This window comes from Oncorhynchus kisutch, linkage group LG3 (assembly GCF_002021735.2).
Source record: "Oncorhynchus kisutch isolate 150728-3 linkage group LG3, Okis_V2, whole genome shotgun sequence".
NCBI lineage: Eukaryota > Metazoa > Chordata > Actinopteri > Salmoniformes > Salmonidae > Oncorhynchus > Oncorhynchus kisutch.
The window spans coordinates 26,812,129-26,835,969 of record NC_034176.2 but is presented as its reverse complement, the minus strand read 5'-3'; the positions used below and the strand labels follow the sequence as shown (position 1 = coordinate 26,835,969).

The 23,841-nt window shown below is 41.3% G+C and overlaps 1 protein-coding gene across 1 annotated transcript in view; it reads left to right on the top strand.

Moving 5' to 3' along the window:
• Positions 1 to 2,048: 2,048 nt before the first annotated feature.
• Positions 2,049 to 23,841, top strand: part of LOC109873593 (leucine-rich repeat transmembrane neuronal protein 4) — a 67,308-nt gene continuing 45,515 nt past the window's right edge. Inside the window, exons 1-2 of the mRNA XM_020465239.2 lie at positions 2,049 to 2,592; positions 14,336 to 15,905. Of these exons, the coding sequence (XP_020320828.2) occupies positions 2,589 to 2,592; positions 14,336 to 15,879 (1,548 nt within the window). The 5' untranslated portion in view covers positions 2,049 to 2,588 and the 3' untranslated portion in view covers positions 15,880 to 15,905. The remainder of the gene's footprint in view (positions 2,593 to 14,335; positions 15,906 to 23,841) is intronic.

Below are 23,841 nucleotides of genomic sequence, written 5' to 3'. Positions count from 1 at the left end.
GGCAGGCCAGGGACAGTGCATGACAGGCAGTCCTGGGCAGGCCAGGGACAGTGCATGACAGGCAGTCCTGGGCAGGCCAGGGACAGTGCATGACAGGCAGTCCTGGGCAGGCCAGGGACAGTGCATGACAGGCAGTCCTGGGCAGGCCAGGGACAGTGCATGACAGGCAGTCCTGGGCAGGCCAGGGACAGTGCATGACAGGCAGTCCTGGGCAGGCCAGGGACAGTGCATGACAGGCAGTCCTGGGCAGGCCAGGGACAGTGCATGACAGGCAGTCCTGGGCAGGCCAGGGACAGTGCATGACAGGCAGTCCTGGGCAGGCCAGGGACAGTGCATGACAGGCAGTCCTGGGCAGGCCAGTTTCTCTCATGAATTCACTGTTAAAGATGTTTGAAAATGTTTTGTAGGAGGACCATCATACTACATTTTCTTCTCTATTCTTCTGTTTATTCTGTTGAAGTCTGAATATGTTTATTCACATTTACTCCTACAATAGGTCTTGATATTGTTCCTTCCAGGCATGTTTTCACGTCAGTGGCTATTTGAAGGATTTTATGCTTGCTCTATTCTTAGCGCCAACTCGCACTGGTAGCATGACTACTTGCAGTGTTTTAATTTCCAATTGTCAGGGTATAAATATTCCATTTGCTCTGGGCTCCATTCCCAGAATAAGATGTGAATACATGAGCTGAATTAGACTTTTTAACACCCTGATTACCAAAATCAACTAAGTGAACTAAAATGTGTTGGTTATTTGTCCCTTAAATTTTTATGTGGTTATATGCAGGTGTAAAATGTGGATTTTGGACATTGCATTGTGATGGAACTCCATTCCTGGTTAATCCTCCAATGTAACAACTATCTTTGGTCATTCATAAAACGCATGATGGCATCACAATGTTATCCCTTGGGCTGTGCTGCCTGCCTAATGGCTTGATTGGTGTCACCTGTTTTGTTGTGAGATCACATGCCAACTGCAGTGTATTAGTGATGTGAGCTAAAGTGTCCATTTTTGTAGTTAGTGTGGTCACTAAAAGGCCCACACCAGAAATGACTGTGAGCTTGAGTCAAAGTCCCATTAAGAGGTCATGAGAGGCAGCGTTTGTTTATTCATGACACATTTAAGTGAGTAAGTGCAAAGTGCAACAATGGCTGAGTAGTGGCCAAAAGTATGTGGACCCCCTTCAAATTGGTAGATTTGGCTATTTCAGCCACACTTGCTGACTGACAGGTGTATGAAATCGATCACACAGCCATGCAATCTCAGCTAGAACTGCCCCGGTCAACTGTAAGTGCTGTTATTGTGAAGTGGAAACATCTAGGAGCAACAATGGCTCAGTCACAAAGTGGTAGGCCATACAAGCTCACAGAACAGGACTGCTGAGTACTGAAGCATGTAAAAATCATCTCAGTTGCAACACTCACTACCGTGTTCCAAACTGCCTCTGAAAGCAATGTCAGCACAACAACTGTTCATTGGGAGCTTCATGAAATGAGTTTCCATGGCCGAGCAGCTGCACACAAGCCTAAGATCACCATGCGCAACGACAAGCGTCGGCTGGAGTAGTGTAACGCTCCCTCCGACGTTGGACTCAGAAGCAGTGGAAACGTGGTTTCTGGAGTGATCAATCACGCTTCACCATCTGGCAGTCTGACAGACGAATCTGGGTTTGGTGGCTGCCAGGAGAAAGCTACCTGCCCCAATGCATTGTGCCAACTGTAAACCTTGGTGGAGGAGGAGTAATGGTCTGGAGCTGTTTTTCATGCTTTTAGCCTTGGCTTTAAGTTTAGGCCTGCAACCTTATATGCTTGTTGAAATCAATAAATAATCAGCAACGTTATGTTATTGTGTAGTAGCCTTACAGTTCATTGTTCAGACATAAAAAATGGTCTATTCATTTTGTGTATATTCATCCATCCATTTGATGGCAACTGCTGGCACGCGTTATGGCCAGGAGAGGGCATCCTTAATAGCCTTGTCTGGCGAGGCTGAGCGCACTGGCATTCGACAGAACTGTATAATTGTATGTATTTCTCTCATCAGGACCAGTTGCGACTAGACTATGGAGCGAAAACCTTTGCCAGTGATCTGCTTGGCTAAATCCCACCAACATAGGCTTTAACTGGCGCTTGCTGACTGGATTACACGCTTGCTGCTCGGGAATATCCGCGTATTTTGTTACTTGATAGGCTATTAATTTGGCGTTTCTTGAGTTAACCCACACATAGGCCTAAACTTATTTTCAAAGTGTATTTTTCCATTGGTGGAATGCTGTTTATGGGCTTTTTACATCATCATCTGTTAGAGTACAACGCTTTGCTTTGCTTATGTAATTGGAGTCGTGGTATGCAACTGATATAAGGATCCGAGCGCTAAATAAGGCTACTCCATACTTACAAGACTTTTGATCACAGCGGCAGGTGTGCACAGTGCAGTGACTTTGGCTGTGGAGCAAATTGGCTGCACTGGTTAGTTGAGCGGTGTTGGTTATTTGTCCAACCAAATGAGGACTGCGCGTGACATGCGGGCTTTGGAGTCAAGCATCAGAAGGCTCTAACCTGTGGACAGAAGCCGACAGCACGCAGACATGGGTATGTTGAAGACAATATGAAAGAATGTGTTCCATTTGTCCATATACATTGTGCTCATGTTAGGCAAGACAACAGCTCAGAAACGAAGGAATCACGTCATTGATTACATGATTGTGTCAAAACCCATATGTTATGTATTTCCTATGCTACTGGAATATATTGATAGGCCTATAATTTCTTCACAAAATAGAGAAAATCCCTAGAGGCATAATGCCATGCAGACCCTCACACATTGAACGGAACACCATTATCAATCTGCCGCATGCCAATACGAATGTGCCTCAGGGGTAGGCTAGGGTAGCAGCCTTTATGAAATTAGCCTACCAGGCAGACAGCAGGTTAGAAACGATCTTTTATCTCAAATGTCTTGCTATTAAGTTATAGCTTTGATAACTTTATTCCTTGTCTCGAGATGGTAACCAGAGCGAGGACAGACTATGGTCACTACACATAATACAGCTTTTATATATAATAGCCTAGATAAATCGTTTTCACTTTGATCAACAGGTTTGCTATGTTTTTGGTTTTATCAGTGTCTGCCTTCATTGGATGATGTTTTGATACTGTTCTCCTGAGCATAATGCCCCAGCTAACAAATCTAGGAAGATATATCGTTTTTGTAATGTTACCCATAATGTTCCCCTAATGTATGAGTGTCCAGTTTTCCTGTTAGTTAGGGGAACATTCTATCTATGTTAGCAAAAACCTTCTGAGATTGTTTTTGTTGGTTCCCTTAATGTATGAGTGTCCAGTGTTTCTGTTAGAGGAACATTCTATCTATGTTAGCAAAAACCTGACATTTTTTTGTTGTTGCATGTTTTGCTATTAAATTTAGAACATTTCACCAACCAAACATACACAGAACATGGTTGCCATGTTCCCAGAATATAATATATACATTTTCTAGACACGTTTCTTGGGAAGTTGGAAGAACATTCATGTGTCCAGGTTTCTGAGGGTTGCGAGAATAGTCTATCAATGTCCCACCAAACATGGTTGTCATGTTCTCAGAATGTACAATTTAAATGTTCTCAACACGTTTCATTGGAACTTTGCATCAGTTGATAGGAAGTAGCCTAATGGTCCCAAATAAATGACCTCCCCCCCCATACATATCATGCATTGTTACTGTTGCCAAGGCCATGATTGGTGAATCACTGATCCATTCATAGCTCTTTTTGTCTGTTGGCAAGGTTAGGGATACTCACACACAGTGCTTTTAACATAGTGTTTTCAACTTAGATATTTGACACACAATTACATTGTGCATTATCATTTATAGAGCAAATATTATTCTACAACCTGGGATTTGAACTCACAATTTCTTGGTTTACAGCATTTAGATCTTCCTGCTATGCTACTATGTCTATGTCATTTATCAGTTAATTTGACTATATTCTCTCATCATTGATTTGATTGACTTATTTCAACAATTTCTGTATTGTTATCTATTGTTGGTGGGGAATATTAAGCTGTTTTAATGACACTCCTCAATCACTATGATCAATACAAGTATTCTTGAGTGTACTTTTAACAGAGCTGAGATTTACTTTTAACAGAGCTGAGATTTTCTTAATTCTATTATTTACACATATCAAGTTGTTTCACATCTACACTGCTTAGGGAGTAGGGGTTAGGGTTTATTCTGGTTAGGGTCTAACTATACTGGTCCAATAAGCACATACCCTAGAGATATCCCTTATTGAGACAGTTGTTAGGGTGTTTGTCATTGGTGCTGGTGGCCTGGGTTCAAGACCTGCTAGGGGAGTCACCCTACACTCAGATTCTTAGTAATATATGTTAATAATGTCATTATTTGGCAACAATTACAACACACTTACAGTGCCTTGCGAAAGTATTCGGCCCCCTTGAACTTTGCGACCTTTTGCCACATTTCAGGCTTCAAACATAAAGATATAAAACTGTATTTTTTTGTGAAGAATCAACAAGAAGTGGGACACAATCATGAAGTGGATCGACTTTTATTGGATATTTCAAACTTTTTTAACAAATCAAAAACTGAAAAATTGAGCGTGCAAAATTATTCAGCCCCTTTACTTTCAGTGCAGCAAACTCTCTCCAGAAGTTCAGTGAGGATCTCTGAATGATCCAATGTTGACCTAAATGACTAATGATGATAAATACAATCCACCTGTGTGTAATCAAGTCTCCGTATAAATGCACCTGCACTGTGATAGTCTCAGAGGTCTGTTAAAAGCGCAGAGAGCATCATGAAGAACAAGGAACACACCAGGCAGGTCCGAGATACTGTTGTGAAGAAGTTTAAAGCCGGATTTGGATACAAAAAGATTTCCCAAGCTTTAAACATCCCAAGGAGCACTGTGCAAGCGATAATATTGAAATGGAAGGAGTATCAGACCACTGCAAATCTACCAAGACCTGGCCGTCCCTCTAAACTTTCAGCTCATACAAGGAGAAGACAGATCAGAGATGCAGCCAAGAGGCCCATGATCACTCTGGATGAACTGCAGAGATCTACAGCTGAGGTGGGAGACTCTGTCCATAGGACAACAATCAGTTGTATATTGCACAAATCTGGCCTTTATGGAAGAGTGGCAAGAAGAAAGCCATTTCTTAAAGATATCCATAAAAAGTGTTGTTTAAAGTTTGCCACAAGCCACCTGGGAGACACACCAAACATGTGGAAGAAGGTGCTCTGGTCAGATGAAACCAAAATTGAACTTTTTGGCAACAATGCAAAACGTTATGTTTGGCGTAAAAGCAACACAGCTCATCACCCTGAACACACTATCCCCACTGTCAAACATGGTGGTGGCAGCATCATGGTTTGGGCCTGCTTTTCTTCAGCAGGGACAGGGAAGATGGTTAAAATTGATGGGAAGATGGATGGAGCCAAATACAGGACCATTCTGGAAGAAAACCTGATGGAGTCTGCAAAAGACCTGAGACTGGTACGGAGATTTGTCTTCCAACAAGACAATGATCCAAAACATAAAGCAAAATCTACAATGGAATGGTTCAAAAATAAACATATCCAGGTGTTAGAATGGCCAAGTCAAAGTCCAGACCTGAATCCAATCGAGAATCTGTGGAAAGAACTGAAAACTGCTGTTCACAAATGCTCTCCATCCAACCTCACTGAGCTCGAGCTGTTTTGCAAGGAGGAATGGGAAAAAATGTCAGTCTCTCGATGTGCAAAACTGATAGAGACATACCCCAAGCGACTTACAGCTGTAATCGCAGCAAAAGGTGGCGCTACAAAGTATTAACTTAAATTAAACAGCCCCCCTCTGTCTCAGTATGTGTAGCGTATCTATCTGATGCTGTCTGGTCAAAAAGAGAATGCCATTATTGCCACGAGTAGCATTGACTGCAAGGGAAGCCAGCGACCATTTGGCCTCTCTTGATAAAAAATTAAAATAATAATAGCCAATCAGTGTTGAGATAAACTGGGTGAGCTCAGCTGTGAATGGTACTGGTGCACCAAAACAAATGTCGAGGAAAGACAGTTTGTATTTGGCTTCAGACCAATCACATCAAAAGCCAAACGTCATTGACAGAACAAAAATTTGAATTGTTGCATCTCGTGGCGTTGTTGTCCTCCAGTGGCTAGCTAGCTAGCTAAAATTGTCCCTTTCCTAAGTCAGCCATGGATGGAGATAGGGATTTAGTCTGAGCAATTATTATAACGACGATTCTGATCCAACTATAAATTCGACATGTAGCTAGATGTAGTATGTTAATGTTAATTAGATGGCCTGGGGTATCATTGCCCATGAAAGGAAGTTAGGCTAGCAAGCAAGCATTTTAGCCAGGTAGCCTAGGACAACAAAAAACTAAAATCATGTACTATAGCTTGTTTCCGGTCACAGGTTCAGGAATGGCTGAAAAAAATCACCAAATGTATCTACAATGAACCCTACAAATAGCACTGTTGTGAGCCATAGTCAATCAATCAACAAAAAAACTGTACTTTTAGTCAAAAGATATCTTTAACCTAGAATTTGTTGATACTATGCAACTAGACCAGTTCAGAATTTATGTGAAACATCACAGAACATATGGCACATGGAAATCATAAACAGGTGGTTTATGGAGATATGTGGGATGGACTGAGAGTAGGTGAGGGGTGGGTTTAAAAGTTCATGTTGTATAATAGTTATGGCTGAAAACATGATGTATATTGTATAAGTACTATCTATCCAGATGTAATGTATATAAAAAAAATCGAATTACTTTATTCTTGCTATGTAACTACTGTAAAAAAAAAATAAAAAAAATATGTACAGTATGTAAATGTGTGTAGAATGTTCAAACAAGGTACTTTTTTTTTACTTCGAAAGGCCCGAAAAATAATAATAATAATAATACAAAATATAAAACCATTTAGACAAAATGAAAGAAGAGGATGGCATCGGCGTTTCTCTACAAGTAGGGTGAGTCAACATGTTTTTTCTACACACACGCGCATGCAGGCACACACACACAGAAATCAGTCCCATGGACAGCCAACATCATACACTGCTCAAAAAAATAAAGGGAACACTAAAATAACACATCCTAGATCTGAATGAATGAAATATTCTTATTAAATACTTTTTTCTTTACATAGTTGAATGTGCTGACAACAAAATCACACAAAAATTATCAATGGAAATCAAATTGATCAACCCATGGAGGTCTGGATGTGGAGTCACACTCAAAATTAAAGTGGAAAACCACACTACAGGCTGATCCAACTTTGATGTAATGTCCTTAAAATAAGTCAAAATGAGGCTCAGTAGTGTGTGTGGCCTCCACGTGCCTGTATGACCTCCCTACAACGCCTGGGCATGCTCCTGATGAGGTGGCGGATGGTCTCCTGAGGGATCTACTCCCAGACCTGGACTAAAGCATCCGCCAACTCCTGGACAGTCTGTTGGTGGATGGAGCGAGACATGATGTCCCAGATATGCTCAATTGGATTCAGGTCTGGGGAACGGGTGGGCCAGTCCATAGCATCAATGCCTTCCTCTTGCAGGAACTGCAGGAACTGCTGACAGACTCCAGCCACCAGTCTAGCATTGTCTTGCATTAGGAGGAACCCAGGGCCAACCGCACCAGCATATGATCTCACAAGGGGTCTGAGGATCTCATCTCGGTACCTAATGGCAGTCAGGCTACCTCTGGCGAGCACATGGAGGGCTGTGCGGCCCCCCAAAGAAATGCCACCCCACACCATGACTGACCCACCGCCAAACCGTTCATACTGGAGGATGTTGCAGGCAGCAGAATGTTCTCCACAGCATCTCCAGACTCTGTCACGTCTGTCACATGTGCGCAGTGTGAACCTGCTTTCATCTGTGAAGAGCACAGGGCGCCAGTGGCGAATTTGCCAATCTTGGTGTTCTCTGGCAAATGCCAAACGTTCTGCACGGTGTTGGGCTGTAAGCACAACCCCCACCTGTGGACGTCGGGCCCTCATACCACCCTCATGTAGTCTGTTTCTGACCGTTTGAGCAGACACATGCACATTTGTGGCCTGCTGGAGGTCATTTTGCAGGGCTCTGGCAGTGCTCCTCCTGCTCCTCCTTGCACAAAGGCGGAGGTAGCGGTCCTGCTGCTGGGTTGTTGCCCTCCTACGGCCTCCTCCATGTCTCCTGATGTACTGGCCTGTCTCCTGGTAGCGCCTCCATGCTCTGGACACTACGCTGACAGACACAGCAAACCTTCTTGCCACAGCTCGCATTGATGGGCCATCCTGGATGAGCTGCACTACCTGGCCACTTGTGTGGGTTGTAGACTCCGTCTCAAGCTACCACTAGAGTGAAAGCACCGCCAGCATTCAAAAGTGACCATAACATCAGCCAGGAAGCATAGGAACTGAGAAGTGGTCTGTAGTCACCACCTGCAGAACCACTCCTTTATTGGGGGTGTCTTGCTAATTGCCTATGGCTAATTGCCTTGCTAATTGCCACCTGTTGTCTATTCCATTTGCACAACAACATGTGACATTTATTGTCAATCAGTGTTGCTTCCTAAGTGGACAGTTTGATTTCACAGAAGTGTGATTGACTTGGAGTTACATTGTGTTGTTTAAGTGTTCCCTTTAGTTGTCGCTGTTTTAGACTAAGCATAGGTGATTAGATGATGTTGAAATGGTGCTGAAATAGTGGAGGCAGCTCCTGTTTTCTTTGCAACTTGCGGTAACTCTCCGTGGTTCTAAATAAATAGTTGTTTAGTTGTCTGAAAATGTTGGAAACATTACCTTGCTTGACCTGTAACTGTTTGTTCAATGCAATATGTTTTATGCACTTCACCGGACAGCCTCTGTGTCTTCTTATTGTCTTGGCCTTAGGCCTATACAGTATACCACAGTGTCAAGGCATATGAACTAACAGGTTATAGAGCAAACAGTGCAATTATCGCAACACAAAGGTTGTAATATGCCTTTTTTTCTGGCTTCCCTGGTGAGTTTACTCACGTACCGCTACTGTGCATTTCTATCTGTAACATTCCTAATTTGTTGCCAAAACATGGCCCAAGTGGTAGTGTTGCTTCTGATAGAAACATGCCCAGAACATGGTTGCCATATTCTCAGAATATCAGAAATGTGTATATTTACAGAAGTCTGTACTTTCTCACATTTGCCATTTAAGCAATGATGATGCCAGTTATACCAAAACAATATACAACACAGAATTGCAGCTCCAAGTTTTAATGTGTAAAAACAGACATTACGACAGAATCACTTGGGATGAACATCCATTCTTGAACTTGTAAATGCATGATATAGATGGTATGTGGTGTGGATGTCAAGAAGACAATGGAGAGATGCTCAGCTATATAGAATTAATAAATATTGATAATTCATGAAAGGTAGTGGAAATGTGGTCATAATTCGTGCTCAAGGGGTAATCCTACATATTCCAATCTTTCAACGAGACACTCATTTGAAATAGATCAGATGAGTGTGTTGTAACTGTTGCCAAATAATGACATTAATATACATTGCTAAGAATGTGACATTAAGAGGATTCCCCTACCGGATCTCAAACCCAGGCTATCAGCACCAATGACGAGCTCCCTAACCACTCTCCCAATAAGGGATATCTCTAGTGCATGTGCTTATTGGGCTAGTATAGTTAGGCCCTGTCCAGAGGAAACCCTAACGCAGGTGTTCGCAAACGATATTTTGATATCTGAAAATTCTTGCGACCCCAACCATGTTATTAACAGACAATGTTTACTTTTTTAATTGGGGCTATCGCAGTCAATTGCAAAACAGTATTTCTGATTGTATTCTGAACTCACCATCATATACATTTAATGTGGGGCTATGACAATCAATTGCAAATTAGTCTGACATATTTATCTTATCTTACCACCACTAATGAGATGGGTGTGCTTGATGCATGTTGCGTCGGAGCTTCTCAAAGTCAGGAGGCGTGGTCGACATTCAACCTGGATCTATATATTTTTTTTATGCAGACGAGAGCACTGAATGAGCATTCCATAAGTTTTAATGCTTGGAGGGAAACGGCACAGTATTCTCTTTGAGTCAGGAACCAAAGCCGTGAATGCGTTGTCTGCAGCATTCAGTCACATGACAGCTCGATCAGCTGTTCCATTTCACTTACCAGCATGTCAACTGAGCCAGGATTCCAGTCAGGTGGATTTAGCTGATTCGGTCACTCATCTGTAGAATTTGTTGGTATTTCCCCTGCATGCTTGGGTTCAGTTTGTTGAGTTTCCCAAATATGTCTGTTACCTAGGCAAGGAGACACATTTATTTTCATTACACAGAAAGTCTACAAAGACTGTTTTTTTTTAACATCCATTGCGGATGACATCAGCTCCTCTCTCAATTCGAAAAATATTTCCAACACTCCCCCTCTCTGTGTGAAAATAGAACATCTGATCCCATATCTCCACATAGTTTTGAGAACAGGCGTGTGCAATGTAGTTTACAATCAGTTACGTTCTGAATATCTCAGAGTTTTGCACTCAGCTCTTTTTCCACCCGTTTCTCTCGGTGTATCCATTATAGATAAGTGGGTGTAACATACAATGTGTCCATATGGCAGAGGGAGACACATTCATAACTAGAGTGCAGAGGACTGCCAGCAGTCTCGTGATAGATTGAGTTTTTGAGTCGTTCAGTCAGTTGCCTTTTGATTACTAGCTATAGCATCAATTCTTAGTTTCACAGGGTTATCTGACAAAGGTTTTGATGTGAGTTCCTGTGCCTCTACCTCCCCATACATTGTTTTCATCATATCAATTGCAGCTGATAATATCAAAGTCTCTGTAATAGTGTAGGGTTTCATAGCTTAGTCATTCACCAAATGATTGAAGTGCAGCCTTTTCCCACAATCTAAGGGCATTCTCTGGTTGAATTCTAACTTACTAGGGTTGTCAGTTAAGAACAAATTGGTATTTACAATGACAGCCTATGAACAGTGGGTTAACTGCCTTGTTCAGGGGCAGAACAACAGATTTTTACCTTGTCAGCTCAGAGATTCGATCAAGAAACCTTTCGGTTACTGGCACAACGCTCTAAACACTAGGCTACCTGCCACCCTGGCCGCCACAATCACCTGACCTCAACCTAATTGAGATGGTTTGAGATGAGTTGGACCGCAGAGTGAAGGAACAGCAGCCAGATTTAAATCATTTTAATTTAGATTTTTAAGGTTAACCACATTACAATGATTTCGAGAGACAAAGACCATATTATTTTTTTTAAGTAAAGATTTTTAACCAGGATTTTGGAAATGCTCCCGCAATCCCATTTTAATATCAGGTGACCCCACATGGGATCATGACTCCTAGTTTGGGAACCGCTGCCCTAACCCCTCCTCCCATAGGCACTTGTGTATATCTGAAACAACTTGATAGGTGTAAGCAATAGGGTGAATGTGCTGAGTAAATCTCAGCTCTGTTAAAAGTACACTCAAGAAAATATTTTATCGATCATAGTGATTCATGAGTGTCATTAAAACAGGTTAACATGCCCCACCGACATCAGACAACAATATTGAAAGCTCTTAAATAGCTGAAATAAGTTAATAAAATCATTGAAGTGAGAATAATCAGAGTAATTTATACAGTACCTTACACAGACATGGTGGTATAGCAGGATTCAGGAAGATCGAAGTAATGTGAACTGAGAGGTTGTGAGTTCAAATTCCAGGTGAGGACATGTTGAATAATAATTTGGGATGAATTGAACACGCACAATGTTATCATGTGTGTCAAATATGTCAATTGAAAACACTGTATGTTAAAAGCATTGTGTGTGAGTATCCCTAACATTGCCAAGATACAAAGAACTATGAGTGGTTCACCAATCAGGGCCTTGATGGGCTTGGTAACATGACATGATGTATAATGATCTTTTTTTGACACATTTTTGCAACGTTCCCATGAAACTTGTCTAGAACATGAATATCTTATGTTCTGAGAACATGGTAACCACGTTCTGGGTAAGTTATATTTGACATTAAGGGAATGGTCTCTTGGAAACATCACAGGAACATTTCTATGAAAACGTTAGTTCATGACCAAATTAGACTCTAAAGGGAACGTTGTGTATTAAAATAAAAATCCAGGGCAATGTGTTACATAGAGACAGAGAAATGAACAGGGCAAGAGAATCATGGGCTGATTCTTATGGCTTTTTCTGTAGAATTGCCAACCAGAAACATAGCCTAGCCTACCACTGACTCTTTAGTCTTTTTCTGTCTCAGTTTTTATTTGCATTTATGCATACATTGTTCACAGTCCCACAACTGGGCTGGCAGATTTATCAGATACCTCTCTTGCACCATGATATAGTACTCCACTAAATGTCCAATTACTGCAATGAAAGTATTATGATATGTGAGACGGAAGTTCACCACTTTTATAACAGCTTTTATGCCACATAGACTTCTTGTGGCTTGAGCTCACATGCATGGGTCACTAATAGATTTTCCCAAATTACAAATCCCCATCAATTCTCTTTTAATTTACAAATATTACTGCTTGGCCATTTTAATAGTAAAACAAATCAAGAGCATGATTCCTTTATAGCTGCTATACCTCTTGAACTACTAACCTTCAATATTACCTCACATTACTCTCAATATCACCCACAGGAATACAACATTGATGGATGTGATTGCTAATTAATCTATAAAAGCACACCAGCAGCTGAACTATTGCAGCATGCAGCTTTTGTATTTATACTGAACAAAAATATGAACTCAACATGCAGCAATTTCAAAGATTTTGCTGAGTTACAGTTCATATAAGGAAATAGGTCAATTTAAATAAATTCATTAGGCCCTAATCTATGAATTTCACATGACTGGAAATACAGATATGCATCTGTTGGTCACAGATACCTTATTAAATAGGTAGGGGTGTGGATCAGAAAACCAGTCAGTATCTGTCGTGACCACCATTTGCCTCATGAAGCGCGACACATCCTTCACATCCTCGCGTAGAGTTGATCAGGCTGTTGATTGTGGCATGTGGAATGTTGTCTCACTCCTATTGAATGGCTGTGTGAAGTTGTCGGATATTGGCGGGAACTGGAGCATGCTGTTGTACCTGTCTATCCAGATCATCCTAAACTTGCTCAATGGGTGACATGGCTGTAAAGTATGCAGGCCATGGAAGAATTGAGACATTTTCAGCTTCCAGGAATTGTGTACAGATCCTTACGACATGGGCCGAAACATGTGGTAATGTGGCGGATGAATGGCACGACAATGGGCCTCAGGATCTTGTCACGGTATCTCTGTGCATTCATATTGCCATCGATAAATGCAATTGTGTTCTCTGTCCCTAGTTTATGCCTGCCCATACCATAACCCCACCGTCACCATGGGGCACTCTGTTCACAACGTTGACATCAGCAAACCGCTCACCCACTTGACACCATACACGTTGTGAGGCCGGTTGAACGTACTACAAAATTCTCTGAAGCAGGTTGGAAGCAGCTTATGGTAGAGAAGTTAACATTATATTCTCTGACAACAGCTCTGGTGGACATTCCTGCAGTCAGCATGCCAATTGAACACTCCCTCAAAACTTGAGAGATCTGTGGCATTGTGTTGTGTTACAAAAATGCACATTTTAGAGTGGACTTTAATTGCCCCCAGCGCAAGGTGCACACCTAATGATCATGCTGTTTCATCAGCTTCTTGATATGCCACACCTGTCAGATGGATGGATTATCTTGCCAAAGGAGAAATGCTCACTGACAGGGATTTTAACAAATTTGTTCAGAAGATTTGAGAGAAATAAGCTTTTTGTGAGTATGGAATATTTCTGGGATCTTTTTATTTCAGCTCATGAAACATGGACCAACACTGTACATGTTGCGTTTATATTTTAGTTCAGTGTAAGTTAGATGTTTTACCACACAGTACCACTCTCCACTATTCCCCTAAACAACCCCTAGGTACGGGGCTTTCATTCAGAACAGTGTTTCTCAACCTCTGACCGTGGATAGGCACTAGTCCCTAGGATGAAAGCGATTTATTCTCATCTCAAGTGCTAGTTTGAATGTAAGCGGTTCTAGAAGCGGGAAGGACTATAGCCTGCTGGTCCTCTAAAACAAGTTGATAAAGCTTGTTTAAGAAAATAGTGCGGAAAATTAGATCACATTTTCCCTCCCACTTCATTCATAGTGTCAACATGTTTATTCTCAGCATGATCATTTTAACAGATACTGACATAAACATATATACTTTTTGAGTGTCCTTATCTTTTTTCCCCATGTCTGCAGGATCCCTGATGCGACGTAGATGGTTCATGATCCCATTGTTGGTGCAGGCCTGGCTGCTAGCGTCTCCAATCAGTGAGCGAGCCTGTCCTCAAAGCTGTAGATGTGATGGGAAAATAGTATACTGTGAGTCCAATGCCTTCCGGGATGTGCCAAACAATGTGTCTGTGGGATGCCAGGGCCTCTCTCTGCGCTACAACAGTTTAGTGAATCTCAGAGCTAGTCAGTTCTCAGGCCTCAGTCAGCTTGTTTGGCTTTATCTTGACCACAACTACATTAACACAGTGGACAGCCAAGCCTTCCATGGGGTACGGAGGCTCAAGGAGTTGATTCTCAGCTCTAACAAGATCACAGAGCTACAAAACAACACTTTCCATACTGTCCCTAACTTACGCAATCTTGACCTTTCTTACAACAAGCTGCAGGCCCTCCAGCCCAGTCAATTTCAGGGCATGCGGAAGTTGCTTAGTCTCCACTTGCGGTCTAACTCCCTGAAAACTGTCCCAATGCGTGTTTTTCAGGATTTGCGCAATTTGGAGTTCCTCGATCTAGGCTACAATCGATTGCGAAGCCTGACTCGAAATGCTTTTGCTGGGCTGCTCAAGTTGATCGAGCTTCATTTGGAACACAATCAATTCTCAAAGATCAACTTCTCTCACTTTCCCCGCCTCACCAACCTGCGGGCACTCTATTTGCAATGGAACCGAATTAAGTCAATAAACCAGGGTCTAACCTGGACGTGGACGTCCTTGCAAAAACTGGACCTTTCTGGAAATGAACTGCAAGTTGTGGATGCCAGTACGTACCAATGTCTCCCCAACCTACAGACCCTGAACTTGGACTCCAATAAGCTTCGCAACATGTCCCAGGAGACAGTGGATGCCTGGATCTCCCTCACCACCATCAGCCTAGCTGGTAATGTGTGGTACTGTAGCCCTACCATCTGCCCCTTAGTGGCCTGGCTGAGGAACTTCAAGGGGAACAAGGAGACCACTATGATTTGTGCTGGGCCTAAGGAGGCCCAAGGAGAGAAAGTGATCGATGCAGTAGAGACATTTAGTATCTGTAAGGTCACTCCCACCACCCCTTTTGTCTTAACCACAGCCTCCCTCAACATCCCATCTCAGCCTGAGCTCCTGCCCCTTCCCACGTTGTCTCGGGTTGAAGAGGAGTTGACTCGCAGTGCTACGACCATTCCGTCTCCTTCAGGGGTCTCCCCTACCACCCCAGAGCAAGACTTTGAGTATGTGTCTCTCCATAAGATTATTGCTGGCTGTGTGGCACTTTTCCTGTCGGTGGCTATAATTCTCCTGGTTATTTATGTGTCCTGGAAGCGCTACCCCAACAGCATTAAGCAGCTCCAGCAGCGCTCCATGGTCAAAAAGCAGCGAAAGAATGTGCGGGAAACAGAAAGCACTCTCAGCTCACCTCTGCAAGAGTATTATGTGGACTACAAACCTGCAAACTCTGCAACTATGGATGTGCTGGTTAATGGGACTGGACCCTACACATACACAATCTCAGGCTCCAGAGAATGTGAGGTATGATCCATTTCCACTGCGGGGCACCAGAGGTAAATTTCTCAGTGATTTTGGGGATAAAAATATATTTTACATTATCCTCTTGCTCTGTTTGTTTGTTGGATAGGAAATATGAGTCAATGCATTGTGACTTGAGTCATAACATGCCAGGCTAGTTCAGATCCATTTATAAACCCAGATCATGTTGTAAAGTACAGTATGCCTCTTTCAGTCAAAAAATAAGCATCATGAATTGATTAAGAGAGAGTGAAGCTTGAGCTTTCCTGCACTCCTGTTTGAATATATATCTTACTGTAGGCAAAATAGAATGATTACATTTTTTTTTTACATACCATATCAAGTCACTGTGCAGTGAGTCTTTGCCTATCGTGTATATTTGCTACAACAGCAAACCTTGCCGATGGCTTTTTTATGTGGTAAAATGTCACTATTGTCTTATTTGAACTCTCACTCTCTTACTTACTATCTTGATTGTGATAAATTGACAGAGGCTATACCTTTATCACCTCTCGGGGTAATGGCTGGTATATTACATGACATTAAAGCTCAGTAAAGGTATTGAATTATCAAGTACAGCAGATCCTCAGTAGAGGATAAATTCAATCTAAAGTATTATCTCAAACCTGGCCTCTCTCTCTCAATGCCTCTTTCATTAGATGTTTCTGGTTCTAGCCAAAGAGGTGCAAAACCAGGCAGGTTTTTGTTGACAATGTAGTACCACAGTAAGCAGATGCCCTTGATGTTGTAAGACTGCAATCAGGCTGTTTTCTTACAGTTTATAAACAGGACATTGGAAGTCTGCATTGGAGATCTGAGACTGAGTGAGAGGCTGTGTAGCGAGCTACACTGAGTGGTTTAGAACTGAGTAACAGAGGAATGTATACTGTAAAGCAGTGTTTCCCAACCACTGGTAAGATGCACATGAGGGGTACTTCAGGGGTACTCCGGGCAGAGCAATATTCAGTTGGTGGTACTATAACCAAAAAAGGTTGGAAACCACTGAGGTAGAAGGGAAAGGCAGAGAAGGAAAGTGGAAACAAGGTTCATGGACTAGAAAGGTTTTCCCTTTACTACTTTTACCCTTTAACATATCACCACTATTTTATCCAACCACCTGTGTTTCCTCTGATGTCTCTCAAAGCCTCATTTGATAAAGATTAAGCGGATTTATGGTCATCAGTTCATTGATTTGTTTCCCAGCCAAAATAATTATTGGAAAGAGAGGGGACATTGCGTAATTGCACCACCAGATGAATAAAAATCTGACACAGGGAGCCCCAGCAGATCTCATACTGTTAAGCTTTACAAATTGAGCATAACAATAATGTGAACTGATATTATGGCCCTCTGGCCCCCTTAATTACAAGCCATCTAATCAGATTAAGCCAGTCTATTTCGCACATTTTACCTTACAGCTGCAGTATTACAGTGTAGCATACATTGAAATAATACTTATCAAAAGTAAAGCAATGGCATTCATATTTTGACTACTGAAGATGGAAATTCATGCTGCATAGCTTCTTTTTCCATGACCATTTCTCAGGACCACAGACAGATGCTAAGGGGTTGAGGGAGGAAGTCGCACAGAAATACTTATTGATTTGCCCATGCTTAATTAGGCACTTTTGCGTGTGCCCTCTTTCCCTGATGCCATGTATCTGCCTTCCCCTGTATTGCTGCTGGTTGGCCTTTGGCAGAATAGTAGATAATGATTAACAGGGCATGCTTTGCTTAGGGAGATATAGCAGGGCCACTTAAGTCTGCACCTTTCTCTCTGACTCAGTGTTCCCTTTGGTAGCCAAAAGGCCCATACACATTGGAGTGGAGAAAAGTTGCTCATGAATTGCACCAATATTATAGAAGGTAGTTTCTATTTCCTATAATATATTAGCACCACTTACCAGTGCTTTGCCTCGTTATAGTATGTTTTTCTTCATTTCCTCCTCAAGTATCTCAAATCCCACATAACACACCGAAGGCGAAAGCAAAAATGTATTTTAGATGCATGTTCTCAGTAATGTCATCCATTATTAAGTGCACAGGTGCAGAACAGTTTCTAGTCAAACCAGACTCAATGTGCAGGAGAAAGCTGAGGTGAGAAGAACTGAGGCAGTCTGTCTAACTTGCTCTTATATGAGAATGAGGCGATTCCAAACCAGGACAGCCCAAAAATATTTTGGTTATTTGAAATTGTCATGGCAATTCTCACATAGAAACTTAATAGGGAGGGAGGATGTTTGACATGCTTTTTACATTTGTGTCACAATTTGTTTTTAGAAAATAATGATGAACGTTAAGAATCTGTTCTTAACTGGCTAGCCTAGTTAAATTATGGTTAAATAAAAATAATAATAATAATAAGTTAGCCTGACGACTCACATTAAAATCCTTCTGCTGCTCTATCGTTCGCTGCATACATTAGTCTGAGACTGCCATCATTGAAGTCATTTGTGGTGATGATGGGCACAAGGGGTGTTATTTGGGTAGCCAAGCAAGATGAAAGTTGCCATTTTAGGCCCTTTTTAGACCTATACATACTTCCTGTAAGACCCTATTGTCCGTGAACCGTACCTGATACAAACAACATCTTGGTATATTTATGCTCACAAAATGTTACATTAATTTATCCAACATCAAACATATTTATATTAATATTTCAAAAGTACCCTTGCATCCTGTAAAATCCTATGATCCGTGAACCCGCACATGATACAGACAAATCTTGGTGTCATTATAGTCCTTACAGTGTGCTTTAAGGTATTATATTATCTCAATGTACTCCTTTTGATTTTGTTCATTTCTAGACATGTTTTTAGGAAAAAATATTTTCAAACCGGTGTGCCTGGCACCTTCTACCATACCCCGTTCAAAGGCACTTCCATTTTTTGTCTTTCCCATTCACACTCTGAATGGCACACATACACAATCCATGTCTCAATTGTCTCAAGGCTTAAAAATCCTTCTTTAACCTGTCTCCTCCCCTTCATTTACACCGATTTGAAGTGGATTTAACAGGTGACACCAATAAGGGATCATAGCTTTTACCTGGTCAGTCCTCCCAATGAAGTATCTATGTGACAATTTCCAGAACGATCTGAGATCCCAAAAATATTTTCGGTCTGTCCTGGCTTGGATTTGTCCAATGTAGTATATGAGAGCACTAAATGGAATACTTAATCTGTTTTCTGTTGGCAGAATAACTAATAGCCTTGCAGATGAAAAGAGCAGAGGTTTTCCTCATCTCTATTATCCCTTGTCCTCTCTTCCTCAATGGGCAGTCAGAGCAGTTGGAAATGTAATAGGATTTCTGTAGTTCTCTCTTATGCCAAACATCAAAATGCAGAGCAAGCTTAAACATGTCCTCTGAATATAAGACAATTAACATTTGAATTACATTTTTGGTCACATTTCATTTTCAGGTGGAAACATTTCAAGCCCCAATAGCCCTACTTTCTTGTCTCTACAATCTCATTTTGCCCTCCCTCTTGCTTTGTAATGTAAAAGCTGTTAGTTTGTGGTTTAAAGCTGTGATCTCATGTTACAACCTGGTCTCAGAGAATATAATTTTGTATGATTCTGTATGTACAGTACCAGCCTAAAGTTTAGCCACACCTACTCATTCAAGGGTTTTTCTTCATTTTTTAACTATTTTCTACATTGTGTAGACATCAAAAATAGGAAGTAACACATATGGAATCATGTAGTAACCTAAAAAGTGTTAAACAAATCAAAATATAGATGCCAAGAGTGTGCAAAGTTGTCATCAAGGCAAAGGGTGGCTACATTGAAGAATCTCAAATATAAAATATATCGACTTTTTTAGTTACTACATGATTCCATGTGTTGTTTCATTGTGTTGATGTCTTAACTATTATTATAATACAATGTAGACAATAGTCAAAATAAATAAAAACCCTTGAATGAGTAGGTGTGTCCAAACTTTTGACTGGTACAGTAAATCCGAGACACACCATTTAGTATGATATGTATGGTATGTATTCATTTGTGGATGTCCATCATCCATTTCGTATGATATGTTACGAATTTGAAAAACGTACACAATGTTACAAATTTGCAAAATGTACAATATGTCACAAATTTGAATAGCTGGCTAACATTAGCTAGGCTAGGGTTTATGGATAAGGTTAGGGTTAAGGCTAAGAGTTAGGTTAAAGGGTTAAGGTTAGAGGAAGGGTTAGCTAAAAGAGTTAAGGTTGGGTTGAGGGGAAGGGTTAGCTAACATGCTAATTAAAGTAGCTAAAAAGCAGTAAGTAGTTGAAAAGTTGCTAATTAGCTAAAATGCTAAAGTTGTCCGTGATGAGGTTCAAACACACAACCTTTGGGTTGCTAGTCGTTTGTGTTATACGGCTACTTATCCACCCCAACCAACCAACCACCCTACTTTGTCACGCCTTGGTCATTGTATTTTGTGTTTTCGTTATATATTTGGTCAGGCCAGGGTGTGACAGGGGTTTATGTTATTATATTTCGTATTGGGTTGTAGTATTTGGGATCGCGGCTGATTAGGGGTGTTGTATAGGCTTGGCTGCCTGAGGCGGTTCTCAATCAGCAGTCAGGTGATTCTCGTTGCCTCTGATTGGGAACCGTATTTAGGTAGCCTGAGATTCGCTTTGTCATTCGTGGGTGATTGTTCCTGTCTCTGTGTAGTTTCACCAGATAGGCTGTAATTAGGTTTCACGTTCCGTTTGTTGTTTTGTATTTATTATAGTTATTTCATGTATCGTCACTTTTCTTCATTAAAGACATGAGTAACCACCACGCTGCATTTCGGTCCGACTCTCTTTCTACAAACGAAGAACGCCGTTACATACTTTCCTTTTTGCCTTAAGTAACCTTCTGTGTATGTAACCATATCAAACATAACATATCATACTAATTTGAGTGTTGAGTGTGACATATATTCTATGAGACCAGGCTGCATGTCTGTGAGTCATTCAGTACAGAGGGAGATGTAATGATATAGTAAAGCCCAGAATCTCTCCTTCCTCTATGGCTTCCCTGGTCTGTTTATGTTTCAAGTATCACTCATTTTCTTTTGAAATCAAGGAAAGAGTTTCTGTATAGGTTGATTTGATTTATAGAAATTAGATATGAGTATGGCTGAATCAGACATAGAGTAATGTCCTTGGTTAAACAGGTGGACAGCATCCCCCCAATATTCCTCAACAGTACTCAATGGCTAGTTCATGAAACCATTATTCAGATTAATCTTTTAATTGGAATGGAGATGCCATGAACCAGTCCTTTATACTAATCAATTTTCCCTCCATTTTCTGAATGGAAATATATTTGACTGATAATTGTTTACAGGTTCCTATGGTTTTATACCATTCTTACCTCATTTATCATCTCTGCTACAGCTTCTTGTAGCCTATAGTATATCAATAGATGGAACGTTTGTCAATGGAAAACATGATATTTCCAACTCTTTTTCTATGGAAAAATCGTAATCAGATCCATTTAGTTTGATAAGGTTTTGTCCATATCAGTGGTGCTGACATCTTCAGCTTAAAAAAAAAGCTCAAGTACTTCATGTGAGGTTATTGCTGTTCTGTTCTGTGCTGCATCCATGTAGTTGTCATGTGCTCCATTTTGTTTTGTTGTTACATTACATTTTGTGTGACAGAGAGAGTGAGTGGATGGAAGTGGATTGGGAGGAAAGGGAGAGAGATCAATGTTCTGTAAAACATTCTCATCACAGATAAATCAGTGGGTGAGATTATCCTTTGACCGGAGAACAGAAGCATTTCATCAATTGGAGATCAGGAATGTGTATCAATCTCCCTCCCCATGCATGTTTGACATTATTGAATCCTCCCGTTTATGGCAATTCTTCTCGATCTCAGTCAATCTCTTTCTGTAGTGATTGAAGCCCAACGTCCAGAGAGTATGCTGGAGGGCATGCTTAGCAAGAGAATGGTACTATCCAGTGTTTACATGAGTGACAGAAGTTAAGTTGTTTAAATAAATGCATTTGTACCCAAATAAACAGGCGTTTATAAAATACAATGTGACCATCTGTGTACTAACGACCAAGAATATGATGAGCAAGACACAAACTGGTGTGTGTGTGCATGCTTAGAGAATTAACTGAATTTGACACATATTTATGGTTGTGTATTGAATCAAGGCTCTGCATATGGAAAAGTCTTTATTGTGTCATCTTAACATTGAGTCTGGTTTCATTCACAATTGAAGGCCAATCCTTGAATATAAGTTGAGTGGGCATTGTTTTGATATTCTTAGAAACTATTTGAATGAAATGTATTGTAACAAATTGGCAGAGCTGCCAACCCAGATATGTAATGGAGCCCAGGCTAAAAGGTTAATTGGTTGTTATCCAGTGATTGATGTCAAGGTTGTCTAGACATGCCAAATTAGCTGTGTCTGAGGTGAGATGAAGATGGGTAATGGCTCATGAGACAGGGGGTAGCCTGGAAGTTTATACAGAATTGCTTTGGGAGAAGTTAGATACAATATGCTGCTCAAAAAGCTGTCAGATACCATGAGACTGATTGACTTTTGACTTTTTGGGTATACCGCCCTCGTAGGTTCAATTGATTTCATCACACTCACACTGCTCATGGCAACCTTGTTCTCAACTCTTTTGATCAAAACAAACTGTAGTTGGAGACATCAGGTTGACTATAGCTGAATTAAAGCACCTCAAACATATGTTGATAAAACCCCATTTCTCACAGACTAATTGTAGGCCTGTTGTTGTATTACAGAATTATGTGTATGCATTACTGAATACTCATCAGCTAGCACCCATTATACAGCCATTACAGAAATCTGAGGGTCTAAATCTGAAGCCTGCAGTACATATTATGGTGGGAAGATGGGGAGGTAAATATTGGTAAGGTAGTGTCAAGATTTAAGGGCACTGACAACCTGCCTGGTTTTAGACCAACTGAGTTATAGCTCTCTCTCTATCACCTTCCCCCTCTCTCTCTCCTATCCCTCTCTCACCTTCCTCTCTCTCGCTCTCTCCCTCTCACCTTCCTATCTCTGCCTCTCATTAATCATTTGCTGGTGACACAGACATTGCGCTGTGGCCCAGTCCCTCTGAAGGTCATGCCTTGTGAATCAGCAGACAGCACCCAGAGAGCAGCTCTACAAACAGGGGCCTGTAGCTGGCTCTGGAGAGATGCTGAGTTCATGTCTTACACTGGGGCGCACAAATATTATGTGTCAGACAAGCAGAGGGAGTTCAAACAGGCTGAAATCTGAGAAAACACTGTGCTTTTTGACATTGGATTGTGTTTGTGTGAGCCTGACTTAGAAGGCTACATTTTTTTTTTCTTCACACACTTCAAAAGCACTTGCACTGATATTTGATGTTTGGACCCCCATGTCACTGTTGCCTCTCAAACAAGACTGCAATGAATCAGCATCTGAATACAAACCTACAATGTGTTTTTTAGGACTCTTTTAGTTGTTTTGGCCAATTTCATTCGCTTGAATTTACTTTGTATTGCATTGGCTTGGTTATTTTGACAACATGAATGCTCGTATAGCAGTTGTACATCTGTCCTCAATGGGGGTCTGATGTAGTTTTTAGTGAGGAAAAACCACCCTCTCTTCTTCCCTCTGCTTTCTTCTCTTCTTTCCTCTCCCCTCGTTCCTCCCCCTTCTCCTATCTCCCCCTAAGCTCAGCCAGCCTTCATGGGAGTGCATACAATAAACAGCTCAGAAGGATTAGTGGCCAGGGTTCCTACTAACCAACTCATTGCCCCACAAAATTGTATTTGTGCCCTTATTTCCACCAAGGTCCTCTCAACACTGCCTCGGCCACAATGAGGAAAAAGGCCACCAGGCTGGCAGAGATGTTCCATTGGGTAGTGGTTCAGTTACTTCAGTTGTCATGGAGCAATAAATGACAAATGAAGTGGCTGGCACCAGCTACTGCTAGGGGGAGGCCGCTTCAGAATACTAATGTCATTT